A 15,329-nucleotide genomic window follows, 5' to 3' on the forward strand; every position below is an offset into this window, starting at 1 on the left:
TTTATTTTTGGGATTTATTTTGTCTCCGTCAACTATTGAAATGGACCCGGCCAAGGTACAGGCCATTTATGATTGGGTTCAGCCCACTTCTTTGAAGGCCCTCCAGAAGTTTTTGGGTTTTGCCAATTTTTATCGGAAATTTATAGCAAAATTTTCTAGTATTGCCAAGCCATTGACTGATCTGACTAAGAAGGGTGCTGATGTGTTGAATTGGTCTCCGGAGGCTGTTTCTTCCTTTCAGGAGCTGAAGCGAAGATTCACATCTGCCCCGGTTTTGCGGCAACCTGATGTCTCACTCCCGTTCCAGGTAGAGGTGGACGCTTCTGAGATTGGTGCAGGAGCTGTTTTGTCCCAAAAGGATCCTGTAACATCTAAAATGAATCCCTGTGCTTTCTTTTCCCGAAAGTTCTCTCCATCTGAACGTAACTATGATGTGGGGAATCGGGAACTGTTAGCCATGAAATGGGCATTTGAGGAGTGGAGACATTGGTTGGAGGGAGCTAAACATCAAGTCGTGGTCCTCACTGACCACAAGAATTTAATTTACCTGGAGTCGGCCAAACGCTTGAACCCTAGACAGGCTAGGTGGGCCTTGTTTTTTACACGTTTTGATTTTGTGGTCTCTTTTCTTCCTGGCACTAAGAATGTCAAGGCAGACTCCCTCTCTAGGAGCTTCTTTGCTGATTCTCCTGTGGTGACCAAGCCTGCTACCATCTTAGGCGAAGGGGTAGTTCTTTCTGCCATCTCGCCCGATTTGAGACGTGCTCTGGAAGAGTTCCAGGAGGACAAACCTGAGCGTTGTCCCAGTGGAAAGTTGTATGTTCCTGACCAGTGGAAGAAGAGAGTGTTGTCTGAAGTTCATTGCTCTGCATTGGCTGGTCATCCAGGTATTTTTGGTACTAGAGATCTGGTGAGTCGGTCTTTTTGGTGGCCCGCCTTGTCTCGTGATGTCAGGAATTTTGTGCAGTCCTGTGGGACTTGCTCCCGGTCTAAACCTTGTTCTCGCTCTAGTGGGTTGTTGATGCCTTTACAGGTCCCCAGGAGGCCATGGACCCATATTTCAATGGATTTCATCTCTGATATGCCTGTCTCTCAAAGATTGACTGTTATTTGGGTGATTTGTGATAGGTTCTCTAAGATGGTTCATCTTGTACCACTCCCTAAGTTGCCATCTTCCTCTGAGTTGGTGCCCCTGTTTTTGCAACAGGTGGTTCGCTTGCACGGGATTCCTGAGAACATTGTATCTGACAGAGGAGTTCAGTTTGTGTCTAGATTTTGGAGGACTTTCTGTTCCAAGCTGGGAATTCAGTTGTCCTTCTCCTCTGCTTTTCACCCTCAGACCAATGGGCAGACGGAGAGAACAAACCAGACCTTGGAGTCGTATTTGAGATGTTTTATTTCCGCTGATCAGGATGATTGGGTTTCATTTTTGCCCCTGGCCGAATTTGCTTTAAATAATAGAGCTAGTTCTGCCACTTTGATGTCACCTTTTTTTTGTAACTTTGGGTTTCATCCTCGATTTTCTTCAGGGCAGGTGGAGCCTTCTGCCTGCCCAGGTGTTGACACTGTGGTGGAGAGAATGCACCAGATCTGGGACCAAGTGGTGGATAAGTTATCTCTCTCCCAGGAAGAGGCCCAGCGGTTTTCCAACCGACATAGGACCATTGGTCCCCAGTTTAAGGTTGGTGATATGGTTTGGTTATCATCAAAAAATATCGCTATGAAGGTGGCTTCTCCTAAGTTTAAGCCTAGATTTATTGGACCTTACAAGATTTTGGAGATTATTAATCCGGCCTCTTTTCGTTTGGCTCTTCCTGTCACATTTAAAATCCATAATGTGTTTCATAAGTCCTTGTTGAAGAGGTTTGTTGAACCAGTTGTTCCTGGGGTGGCACCTCCGGACCCTGTATTGGTTGAAGGTAACATGGAATATGAGGTAGAGAAGATACTGGATTCCCGTCTGGCTAGACGGAGACTCCAGTATTTGGTTAAGTGGAAGGGTTATGGTCAGGAGGATAATTCCTGGGTCTCTGCCTCTGATGTTCATGCCAAAAGATTGGTGCGTGCCTTTCATTGGGCTCACCCTGATCGCCCTGGTGGCGTGGATGAGGGTTCGGTGACCCCTCCTCAAGGGGGAGGTACTGTCGTGAGTTCATTTTCCCCTTCACCATTGAGGTCTGATGAACTCCCTCTTCTGGTGAAGGAAGGTAGTGAGGCTGATTACCAAGCACCTGAGCAGAATGATGATGACTGGGTGACTGGAATTGCTGACTGGATATAAGGCAGCCGACGCCCTTCTGCCTTGCGGGTGATTTCTCTGAGGGATTCTTGGAGACCAGTCTGATTCCTGCTCCTCAAAAGCTAAATTTTCTGCTCTGCTTTTTGCATTTGTGTTTGGTTTTGTTTTGCATTGTTTTTCTGGATTTCTGCCATTCCCTTCTGGGGTGAGCTGAATTCCTTTTGCTCTGTCTTCAGAAAATACCTGAGTACTGATATAGTCTTTTTGAAGCCTAGCGTCTTCAGGGCTTTTTTCCCTATCAGTCTGTTGGCTCTTGTTTTGATAGGGTTTTGGCGGATTGCAAACAGCAGCTTTTCTATCCTGTCCTATTTAGTTAGCTTGGGCCCCATCATTTGCTCAGCCTGTCTTTCTATCTGTGTGAGTGTTTTTTCATTTTGCTTCACCGTCATTATATGTTGGGGGCTGCCTATTGCTTTGGGGTCTGCTCTGGGGCAGTTGAGATTTCCCTTTCTGTCTTTAGGCTATTTTGTTCTCCGGCTGTGATTGAGGGGTCTAGGGCTCCGTAGGAACCCCCCCACGGCTACTGCTAGTTGTTGTTGATAGGTTCAGGGGTCTGCAATCCGATAGCTGCCAACTTCTCTGGTTTTCTGGACTTAGCTAGTATTTCTGTTTTTGCCTCCTACGGTGACTCGTTCATAACAGGGTACGTATGCGCAGGGGTGGACCTACCGCCAGTGCAGCCCGTTCATTGAACGGTGGCCCCTCCAGCACCACATGGCTAATTATTTCAAAATTAAAATTAGCCATGTTGTTGTGAGTTCATTCTCCCCTTCACCTTTAAGGTCTGATGAACTCCCTCTGCTGGTGAAGAGAGGTGGTGAGGTTGATTGGGATGGGAAGAGCCTGTCATCTGAGCTGGCGGAGTGTGATTGGACATCTGGAATTTCTGAGTGGATATAAGGCGGCCGACGCCCTGCAGGGCTGCTGGTGATCCTTTCTGCTCTGAGCTCTTGCATCCAGTTTAGTTCCTGTCTACTAAAAGCTAAGTTTTTGCCCTGCTATTATTCCATGAGATTTTGTCTGGTTTCCTTAGTGTTTGTATTCAGCCAGGCCTGGTTGGGACTGGCTGAATTCCATTTTTGTCTCTGATCAGTTGATCTCTTTGCTGTTTTCAGAATATACCTGAGTGCTGATATAGTGATTTTGAAGTCTAGCGACTTCATGGCCTTTTTCCCTATCAGATGGTTGGGACATTTTTGGTAGGGTTTTTTGCGGATTGCAGCCAGCATCTTTTCTGTCCTGTCCTATCTAGTTAGTTGGGCCCCATCGCTTGCTCAGCCTGTCTTTCTATCTGTGTTTTTGTTTTCATCTGTTTTTCACCGACAATACATGTTGGGGGCTGTCTATTGCTTTGGGGTCTGCTCTGGGGCAGTTTAGATTTCCCCTTTCTTTCTTTAGGCTTATTTAGTTCTCCGGCTGTGAGCAAGGGGTCTAGGGCACCGTAGGAACCCCCCACGGCTACTGTTAGTTGTGGTGAATAGGATCAGGGTTCTGCAATCCGATAGCTACCAACCTCTCCGGTTTTCTGGACTTAGCTTGTATTTTTGTTTTCTCCTCCTCCGGTGACTCATTCATAACACATGTGTAGCGCAAGGAGGAGAGCAGCACTGCGGGAGGCGGCAGGAGTGGGTCTGACTCCTCCTGAGAGTGTGAGCGCCGGTGCAGAGGAGCCAGCCCTGAGGTCACGGTGAGATCTAAGATCAGCCAGCGTCAGTGCTGCGGTGCCGCTGTGGGGGAGGAGAGGAGGAGACAGACTGACTGTCACTCTCTCACTGTGCCTGTGGCGCCGGCCGGACGGTGGCTGCAGCGGCCGCAGGTCAGTGTGTGTGTGACGTGTCTGTCTGTGTGAGTGACTCACTGTGTGCCTGCCGTGTCCCTGCCCATATGCTGCAGCAGCTCAGGAATGCGGACACTGTCTGGACAGTGTGGAATCTGGATGGATGGATCCTCTTGGTCTGGCCTGCCCTGTCTGCTCCAGGTAAGAGTACCAGAGCTCAGCAGGACTGAGGGACTGGGACCGAGGAAGGCTCCTGGGGTGTGGGAGAACTGTAGCATGGCAGGCATGCTTTTGGGGGGCTCCGTCCTGGAGGAGAACTGAAGCATGGCCTGGCTGCTTATGAATGGGGGGCCCCTGGCCTGGGGAGAAGGGAAGCATGGCCTGGCTGCTCGTGAATGTGGTGGCCCCTGGCTCGGGGAGAACTTGAAGCATGGCCTGGCTGGCTGCTCATGAATGGGGGGCTCCTGGCCTGGGGAAAAGGGAAGCATGGCCTGGCTGCTCATGAATGTGGGGGCCCCTGGCCTGGGGAGAACTTGAAGCATGGCCTTGCTGCTCATGAGTGGGGGGCCCCTGGCCTAGGGAGAAGCATGGCCTGGCTGCTCATGAATGGGAGGCCCTGGCCTGGGGAGAACATGGCCTGGCTGCTCATGAATGGGGGGCCCCTGGCCTGGGGAAAAGCATGGCCTTGTTTGCTCATCAATGGGGGGCCCCTGGCCTTGGGAGAAGCATGGCCTTGGCTGCTCATGAATGGGGGCCCCCTGGGGAGAAGCATGGCTGCTCATGAATGGGGGGCCCCTGCAGGAGATGCTTGGCTGCTCTTGAATGGGGCGGCTCATGGGGGGAGAAGAAACATGAATCGGGTGGCCCACATAGGGGGAGAAGCAGCATAAACTGGGGGGGGCCACATGGGGAGAAGCAGCATAAACTGGGGGAGCCACATAGGGCGAGAAGCACTATGCCAAAAGTAGACCGCATATGGGGGAGAGCATTATGAAACAAAGGGAAATGGGGGTGCCTATATATATTACCTGGAGGCTGTCTTGGGCTATATATGTTATTTAGAGGCTATGCTGTATATATTACCTGGAGGTTGTTTTGGGCTGTATATATTACCTGAAGGCTATGCTGGACTGTATCTATTACTTTAAAACACTAGAACTACTGAGGTAGTCATTTTGACTACTTCGCACTATGTATTTCTATTAGGTGTCACGAGTCCAGTAGTTCTAGTGTTAAAGCTATGCTGGACTGTATATATTACCTGGAGTGGAGGCTATGCTGGGCTGTATATATCACCTGTAGGCTGTGGTGAGCTGTATATATTACCTGAAGGCTGTGCTGGGCTGTATATATTAACTGGAGGCTGTGCTGGGCTGTATATATTACCTGGAGTGGAGGCTGTGCTGGGCTGTATATATTACCTGGAGGCTGTGCTGGTCTGTATATATTACCTGAAGGCTGTGCTGGGCTATATATATTAACTGGAGGCTGTGCTGGGCTGTATATATTACCTGGAGTGGAGGCTATGCTGGGCTGTATATATCACCTGGAGGCTGTGGTGATCTGTATATATTACCTGAAGGCTGTGCTGGGCTGTATATATTAACTGGAGGCTGTGCTGGGCTGTATATATTACCTGGAGTGGAGGCTGTGCTGGGCTGTATATATTACCTGGAGGCTGTGCTGGTCTGTATATATTACCTGAAGGCTGTGCTGGGCTGTATATATTAACTGGAGGCTGTGCTGGGCTGTATATATTACCTGGAGTGGAGGCTATGCTGGGCTGTATATATCACCTGGAGGCTGTGGTGATCTGTATATATTACCTGAAGGCTGTGCTGGGCTGTATATATTACCTGGAGGCTGTGCTGGGCTGTATATATTACCTGGAGTCTGTGCTGGGCGTTGTATATATTACCTGAAGGCTGTTGCTGGACTGTATAAACTAACTGGAGGCTGTGCTGGGCTGTATATGTTATTTGGATGCTGTGCTGGGCTGTATATAATAACTGAATGCTATGCTGGGCTGTATACCATATTTTATTTGGACGCTATGCTGGGCTATATGTATTAACAACTAGAGGAGGCAATGCTGGGCTAGTGGGCTATATATGTTATTTGGAGGCTGTGCTGGCCTGTATATACAGTGGGGAAAAAAAGTATTTAGTCAGTCAGCAATAGTGCAAGTTCCACCACTTAAAAAGATGAGAGGCGTCTGTAATTTACATCATAGGTAGACCTCAACTATGGGAGACAAACTGAGAAAAAAAAATCCAGAAAATCACATTGTCTGTTTTTTTTTTCATTTTATTTGCATATTATGGTGGAAAATAAGTATTTGGTCAGAAACAAAATTTAATCTCAATACTTTGTGATATATCCTTTGTTGGCAATGACAGAGGTCAAACGTTTTCTGTAAGTCTTCACAAGGTTGCCACACACTGTTGTTGGTATGTTGGCCCATTCCTCCATGCAGATCTCCTCTAGAGCAGTGATGTTTTTGGCTTTTCGCTTGGCAACACGGACTTTCAACTCCCTCCAAAGGTTTTCTATAGGGTTGAGATCTGGAGACTGGCTAGGCCACTCCAGGACCTTGAAATGCTTCTTACGAAGCCACTCCTTCGTTGCCCTGGCGGTGTGCTTTGGATCATTGTCATGTTGAAAGACCCAGCCACGTTTCATCTTCAATGCCCTTGCTGATGGAAGGAGGTTTGCACTCAAAATCTCACGATACATGGCCCCATTCATCCTTTCATGTACCCGGATCAGTCGTCCTGGCCCCTTGGCAGAGAAACAGCCCCAAAGCATGATGTTTCCACCACCATGCTTTACAGTAGGTATGGTGTTTGATGGATGCAACTCAGTATTCTTTTTCCTCCAAACACGACAAGTTGTGTTTCTACCAAACAGTTCCAGTTTGGTTTCATCAGACCATAGGACATTCTCCCAAAACTCCTCTGGATCATCCAAATGCTCTCTAGCAAACTTCAGATGGGCCCGGACATGTACAGGCTTAAGCAGTGGGACACGTCTGGCACTGCAGGATCTGAGTCCATGGTGGCGTAGTGTGTTACTTATGGTAGGCCTTGTTACATTGGTCCCAGCTCTCTGCAGTTCATTCACTAGGTCCCCCCGCGTGGTTCTGGGATTTTTGCTCACCGTTCTTGTGATCATTCTGACCCCACGGGGTGGGATTTTGCGTGGAGCACCAGATCGAGGGAGATTATCAGTGGTCTTGTATGTCTTCCATTTTCTAATTATTGCTCCCACAGTTGATTTCTTCACTCCAAGCTGGTTGGCTATTGCAGATTCAGTCTTCCCAGCCTGGTGCAGGGCTACAATTTTGTTTCTGGTGTCCTTTGACAGCTCTTTGGTCTTCACCATAGTGGAGTTTGGAGTCAGACTGTTTGAGGGTGTGCACAGGTGTCTTTTTATACTGATAACAAGTTTAAACAGGTGCCATTACTACAGGTAATGAGTGGAGGAAAGAGGAGACTCTTAAAGAAGAAGTTACAGGTCTGTGAGAGCCAGAAATCTTGATTGCTTGTTTCTGACCAAATACTTATTTTCCACCATAATATGCAAATAAAATGAAAAAAAAACAGACAATGTGATTTTCTGGATTTTTTTTTCTCAGTTTGTCTCCCATAGTTGAGGTCTACCTATGATGTAAATTAGACGCCTCTCATCTTTTTAAGTGGTGGAACTTGCACTATTGCTGACTGACTAAATACTTTTTTTCCCCACTGTATAATTTGGAGGCTGCAACTGGCAAATAATAAATACAGCCCAGCAGCACCCTACAGATATTATATCCAGCCCTGCATAGCCTCAATATTAGATAACAACAAATAACAAATAATTTTGTTGCCCTATGAAGGGCGGGGGGGGTCCGAAAAATTTCTTGCACAGGGGCCCGCTACAGTCTGTGTCCGCCCCTGCGTATGCGTTATGCATAGTTCTGGGCAGAGCCAAACTAGTGGGCACGGCCTTGCTCTATACACTTGTTTTGAGTGAAGCTGCACCCACTAGTCAGTCTCTGGAAGGGAGTATGCATAAGGCATATGTACCCCATCGGTAAACGATGTAATGAGAAAAAATCAAAGTGCCAGAATCACGGTTTTATAGTCAACGCAACACTGGAAAAAAAAATACAATAAAAGGCGACCAAATCACTGTATCGACACTAAAATGATATTAAGAAAAACGAGGGTGCAAATACATAAGCCATCACAAATTGACCAAAAATGTGAAAATGTTACGGGTCTCAGAAAATAGTGACATATGCGAATTTATTTTTTATACAAATTTCAGATTTTTTTCTCCACTACAGTAAAAAAAAAACAACTATGCATTTTGGTACCAACCTGGAAAATTATCACTATGATTAAATTTTACAGTATAAATGAAAAAAAAAAAAAAAAAACCATTGTGGAATTTCAGTTTTTGTTCGCAATTTCACAGCACTTGAGAATGTTTTCCCAATTTTCAGTACATCATATGATAAAATGAATGGTGTCCTTCAAAAGTACAACTTATTCCCAAAAAACAAGCCCTTATATGGCTGCATCGATGAAAAATCATAAAAGTTATGGTTTTTGGAAAAAGAAGAGAAAAAAATGACCACACAAAAAGAGCAAATAAATGTATTTGGAAGGGGTTAAAAGGCTTTGATTTTTTTATGTCATTTGAGTTCGCCAGGCAACTTCTGGAACTCAGTGTGAACCACGGCAAAGGATCGTGTCCACTGGGAAAGGGAGTAATGTAATGTAGAGGGTAACGTAGCGCTCACTAATGAAATGTTTATATTTCCTGCAAATAGATTTATTGAATGATATAAAAGGCAAATTTTATACATAGTAATATATAAATTCACCTCACCTCTGAGGGACTGGAGATATTGTACTTCATTTTATTAATGTAGGGTAAAAACTCCTGAAAAAAAGGACATATAATGAATGATGTTTTAAATTCCTGAACAATATACATTTTTACATACAAATTCCTAATGTTTCATGAGTGAGAAGGTCCTAAAACAAGTCTGTGAAATATAAGAAGGCAGTCTCTTGTACACTCTACATGACCCTTAAAGAGGAACTGTCACTTGCCATAAATATGTATTTTTTTCTGGTGTAAGGCTGAGTTCACACGTGGCGCTTTTTTCGCGTTTCCGCGGCGGTTTTAACCGCGCGATTTTGCCGCGAAAACGCGAAAAATAAGCATCCCATGCATTCCTATGGGATTCCGCAATGCTGTGCTAATGCTGCGGTTTTTACCGCGGCGGAATCGCTTCGCGGTAAAAACCGCAGCGTGCTCATTATTTTGCAGAATCGCGGCGATCCCGCACCCATAGGATTGCATTGTTCCGCTTACTTCCCGCATGTGGCTGTGCACACCATGCGAAAAGTAAGCGGAACAATTGCGGATGGTACCCACGGTCCGGAGGAGAGGAGACTGTCCTCCGGGCTTTGGGTACCATATCCCTGTAAAAAATAGAATTTAAAATAAAAAATATTGTTATTCTCACCTTCCGGCGTCTGCGCAGCCTTCCCGCCTCTCTCCACGCTCCCCGTCCCAGTAATCCTTTGTGAAAATGCTCGCAATAATTTTATTAATACAAGGTAATTTTTGTAAACTACGGAACATGGAAATCCGACAGGGACCATGTGACAAGAACAAACAGGAAGTGTGTGCTGCATACTCAGTTATCTTTAGAATCTCAGGTTTAAGTCATCTCACCCATTTTACTGTTTGTTTAGTGTTTGTTATCTTGAGATATAGAAACATGGAGAAATTAATGCAGTTCTGCCATATTGGCACTAAGCCAAATTCACATGGAAATTAGACCCGTGTACATTAGTTGCAATTCGTGAAGGAAAAAGTCATGTAAGACAATGTAAAAAGCTTATGAAGTTGTGTGGAATGCCAGAAAGGGGGGGGGGGGTTATAGCCCCTGGAGTGGAAGATTGTCTTCAAAAAAAGGAAAGGTATCCTAGAAAATAGTGGATTGCTGTCAACTGCTAAGGCATGGGAAAGAGTCTCTGAAAGTCTGTATAGAGAGAATTTTTTGTAGAAGAGGAAAGGAATAAAAAGGACAGAGTTTTGAGTTATGTATATTACAAAAATGTATCTTGTGAGCAGCCACCGCCGTATAATGATGGCACATAGAAATGTGTTTCTTCTGATGGCAGCCATATTTGTGGATGAGCCATGTGTTTCTTCTGATGGCAGCCATTTCTGTGGTTGAGCCATGTGTTTATTCTGATGGCAGCTTTTTTTGTGGATGAGCCATGTGTTTCTTCTGATGGCAGTTATTTTTGTAGATTAACCATGTGTTTCTCTGATGGCAGCCATTTTGGGAATGGCAAATGTGTTTCTTCTGGCAGCCATTTTGGGAATGGCAAATGTGTTTCTTCTGGCAGACATTTTGGGAATGGCAAATGTATTTCTTTTGGCAGTCATTTTGGGAATTGCAAATGTGTTTCTTCTAGCAGCCATTTTGGCGAAGGCAAGTGTGTGTCTTCTGGCAGCCGTTTTGGCCAAGGCAAGTGTGTGTCTTCTGGCAGCCATTTTAGCGAAGGCAAGTGAGTTTCTTCTGGCAGCCATTTTGTTGAAGACAAATGTGTTTCTTCTGGCGGCCATCTTAGAACGTCGCCTCAGACCATACAAACTGAGCCATATCATCACGTGACTAACATAGATCTGTCTAAATCGCTTGAGGCACAATTCAGGAAGGCACCAGGGCCGGCGTTAGGGGCAGGCAGACCAGGCAGCTGCCTGAGGTCCCTGCTCCCCCAGGGGCCCTCAGCTAGCTATGGGGCCATCTGTGAGGCAGGGGGCCCGCCTGCCCCCAGCACCGACTCCCCCCGCCGCCGCATTGAACTATATCAGCGTCTGCCGGTACAGTTCAAAGCAATGATGGAGGAGAGCGCGTCAGCTGACGCTCTCTCTCCCATCATTCCCCACTCTGCTTCTGACACGGTGGGTGCGTGATGACATCATAGCACATTCACTGCGTGCCAAGGCAGAGCAGCCACTGAGATATGAGAAGGGAGCAGCGAGGGCACGAGGAGAGGTGAGGAGTGTTTTTTTTGTTAATATAACAGTGAAGACTGCACTGTGGGGCCATTCTTGGGGGGGATTTGGGTTGTGCTATATACTATGTGGGCTGTATACCATGTTGCTGTGTTCTATACCTTGTGGGCTGTGCTATATACTATGAAGGCTGTGCTATATACTATGTGGGCTGTGTTATATACTATGATGACAGTGCTATATACAACGTTGATGTTGCTGTGCTATATACTATATGTGGGCTGTGCTATATACCATGTGGGCTGTGCTATATACTATGTGGGCTGTGTTATATACAAATTCAAAGAAGCTTTATTGGCAGGACTAAATACGCATTAGTTTTGCCAAAGCAAGTGTACAAAAGGGAATGGGGATAGGGACTGTAGGGATGTTGGGTAGGGGCTGTAGGAAAGGTGGATGGGGGCAGATCCAGGATGGGGCTATAGAAGTCCATGGCATAGGGAAGGTGGATGGCGGGATGGGGGCAGATCCAGGATGAGGCTATAGAAGTCCATGGCATAGGGAAGGTGGATGGGGGCCATTGAAGTCCATGGCATATCACAGTTCTCTTTTTCGCAGCCTATGGCATGCGCTCACATATTGCGCTGCCATTTCCACTGCTCTCTCTTTTTCCCCCAGCAGGATATATGTTTTCTCTTCCTCCTTCATGGTGATGAAATCCGGGAAGAGATGTGAGAGTCTCCTGAAGTGAGTGTCCCTCACTGCTGAGTATTTGGAGCAGTGTAGCAGGAAGTGGGTCTCATCCTCCAGGGCCTCCTGGTCACAGTGTTGGCACAGTCTTTCCTCCCTGGGCTTGTAGCTCTGCCTGTGTCGGCCGGATTCGATGGCCAGACTGTGGGCACTGAGTCTATATCGGCTCAGGGTCTTGGGGTCTCTGGGGTCCGGGAGTTTCTCCAGATATGGGGCCAGTCTGTAGTCTCTCTGTAGACTCCGGTACATGGTCAGTTTCTGTGAGCTGATGATGTCGTTCTTCCAGTCACTTACGTACCCCTCCTGGCTTTCGCCTACCATCTTCCTGATTCTGGCTTTTGTCAGGTTGCTGTGATTGGTGTTCTGGTCAGGTTGGGTTTGGGTGAGCTGTTCCGAGGGTCCTGGTTTTTCTGTTTCACCTACATGTGTCAGGGCTTTATGGTGATGGGAGCTTGGATTGCTCCTACGTAGGTGAGCCCGGAATGACAGTGCCCTCTTTAGAACCGTTAGGTGTAGAGGGAATCTGCCCAGCTCGGCCCGGCAAGCACTGTAGGAGGTGCTCCGATAGACTTGGAGAAGGTGCTTGCAGAATTCCAGGTGGAATATTTCTGTTGGGCTTGAATCCCACCTTGACCAGTCTGGGTAGGTGTGAAGACCCCAGACTTTGCTGCCATACAGGAGGATTGGGGCGATGATAGAGTCGAAGATTTTTAACCAGACCCTCACTGGTGGCTTCAGATGATAGAGTTTCCTTCGGATGGCATAGAAGGTTTTGCATGCCTTGTCTTTCAGGGTCTCTATGGCTTGTTTGAAGCTCCCTGACCGGTGAATCTCTAGGCCGAGGTAGGTATATTTGTCCGTTCCTGTAAGGGCGCAGTTGTTGAGGACAAATGAAGGGTGCTGGTCTGATTTTCTCTTTCTCTTCTGGAACACCATGATGTTGGTTTTCTTTAGGTTGACCGGTAGTGCCCAGGTGGACCTGAATTTCTCTAACATTTTCAGGTTGTCTTGGAGGCCTTTCTCGGTTGGTGACAGAAGCAGCAGGTCATCTGCATACAGCAGGAATTTCACTTGCACGTCGTGGAGGGTGAGACCTGGTGCTGTGGAAGATTCCAGAGCGGTAGCCAGCTCGCTGATGTAAATATTGAAGAGCGTTGGGCTTAGGCTGCAGCCTTGTCTGACTCCCTGGCTCTGTTGGAAATAGGCCGTTCTTCTGCCGTTCACACTCACACTGCAGAGGTTCTCGGTGTAGGAGCTTTTGATAACATCGTAGGTCTTTCCTCCTATTCTGCTCTCCAGCAGTTTCAGGAATAAGCCTGGGTGCCACACCGAATCAATGGCCTTTTTAAAGTCCACGAAACAGGCATATATCTTCCCGTTCTTTGTATTGTGGACGTGTCTCTGAATGAGGCTGTGCAGGGTGTAGATGTGGTCAGTAGTGCGGTGGTTTGGCATGAACCCTGCTTGGCTCTTGCTGAGGACGTTGTGCTTGGTGAGGAAACTGAGGATCCTCTTGTTCAGGATGCTGTTGAATAGTTTTCCCAGGTTGCTGCTGACACATATGCCTTTGTAGTTGGCTGGGTCATACCTGTCCCCATTCTTGTGGATGGGTGTGATGAGGCCTTGATTCCAGGTACGAGGGAAGTAGCCGGCACTTAGCACAATATTGAAGAGTTTAGCCATTGCAGCCTGTATTTCTGGTGGGCTGTACTTCAGCATTTCTGGTAGGATTCCGTCCAGGCCACCGGCTTTTCTACATCTTATGGAAGAGATTCTCTCTGCTACTTCCTGTAAAGAAATAGGTGCATCCACAGGGTTTTAAAAAATTTTACTTTTTCCTCCATTGCTTTTAGTTTTGCCATTATGCTTTCCTGTTCTTGGCTTAGTTCTTCCTTTGGAATGTCTTTATAGAGGTCTCTGAAGTATTGGAGCCAGATGTTGCCATTTTGGATATGGATGTTGTTTTTCTTGTCTTTTGTGCCCATGTTGTTCCATAGTTCCCAGAAGAAGTTGTCTTGGAGGGCATCTTTGAGTTGGTTAAGTTTGGTGGAGATGTAACTCTGCTTCTTCCTCCTGAGGATGGTTTTGTACTGCCTTTGTATGGTTTCATAGGCTTCCCTCAGACCCGGGTGGTTGGGGTCTCTGTTTCTTGTTTGAGGCTGTTCTCAGGGTCTTCGGTATGGCTTTACATTCTCTGTCGAACCATCCGTTGATCTGTTTTTCTTTTGGTCTCTTGTAGTTGACTTTTTTAAGGTCGGACAGTCTGGCCATTGCATAGAATATATTGTTGAGGTCTTTTGCAGCTTGACTCACTCCCTTTGGGTTAGGCTGGTACTCGTAGTTGTAGAAATGGTGGAGCATCCGCTGTATTTCAGGTCTGCTGGGAGCCTCTTTATACTTTAATGCCGACATTTTGTGCCATTTATAGGATGGAGGGCGGGTGAAGAGGCCACTCTGCTATGGCTTTTGAGTGGATGGTTTCTCTGTAGATTTCAAGTACAGAAGAAATTGGCTGTGGTCTGACAGGTGCGTTTGTGGGGAGACTATGAAGGCGCTGATATTTGCCAGGTTCATATCTGTAATGGCATAATCTACTACACTTCTCCCTACATGAGAGTTTAGTGTACACCTCCCTAAGGAGTCTCCTTCGGTTCGTCCATTAAGGATATGAAATCCTAAACTTCTGCATACATTCAGGAGCTTTTTACCACTTTTGTTGACTGTACTGTCATAGCTGTTTCTCTCTGTGACTACTGAGTCTTGGCCGTCATTCTCTGCTCAAAATATGTAGATGTTCCCATCTGTGGTCAGGAAGTCGTTTTGTGACACCCCAGAGTCCGGTTGTCACAGTGACATTGCCTCCCTCTAAGAGGTGAAGTCATGCTTGGAGGCAGAAAAGGGACCCCTATGCCAGGTAACAGATTAAAAATCACAATTCCTGCTGCAGTTCAGAAAAGGGAGCTGCCTTATAAATTCTGGCCAGCAGAGGGGGTTGGTGAGTCAGCTAGAGGTCAGCTGAGGGAGTTGTCATGGAAATGAGGGCAGCTGTGAGCAAATGACAGGGCAGTTAAAACGTGAGGTATAAAGATCTTTCTGGAAGATCCTGTCAATTGAAGACAGGGAGCTGATCTGTAAGCTGCTGGTGAGGGGCAGCTGATCTGTGAAGAAGGAAAAGGACATGAACAGAGATGGAGAGGCACTGGGAAAGCTAAAATACTACATATAGCAGACCCCTGAGCGAAGCGCTAATAGGGAGAAAAGGGACATCAGAGTCCTGGGCGGACAGGAGCTGTATGTCCTGCCGCCGAATCTGAAAGTACAGGGAATTGTAAATTTCTGTGCGAGATTGAACACCTGAGGGCACGGCAGCGGGTAAGGAGCCCGGGGCCGATGGTGAAAAGGACGGTACCCGTGGAATAGGCTCACGCTGACAGCCGTACAGGTTAGTGAAATCATCACGCAATTGAG

General features: G+C 46.8%; 1 protein-coding gene across 6 annotated transcripts in view; it reads right to left on the reverse strand.

Moving 5' to 3' along the window:
• The window catches only part of LOC141100392 (RING finger protein 112-like), a 235,905-nt gene that overhangs the window by 23,679 nt on the left and 196,897 nt on the right, over positions 1-15,329 (reverse strand). For all 6 annotated transcript variants that reach the window (XM_073588856.1, XM_073588853.1, XM_073588854.1 and 3 more), the window contains one exon: positions 8,958-9,011. In XM_073588856.1, coding sequence (XP_073444957.1) covers positions 8,958-9,011 — 54 coding nt within the window. The remainder of the gene's footprint in view (positions 1-8,957; positions 9,012-15,329) is intronic.

Source organism: Dendrobates tinctorius, unplaced genomic scaffold (genome assembly GCF_039654945.1).
Source record: "Dendrobates tinctorius isolate UK_male_01 unplaced genomic scaffold, ASM3965494v1 ptg000104l, whole genome shotgun sequence".
NCBI classification, from domain to species: Eukaryota; Metazoa; Chordata; class Amphibia; order Anura; family Dendrobatidae; genus Dendrobates; species Dendrobates tinctorius.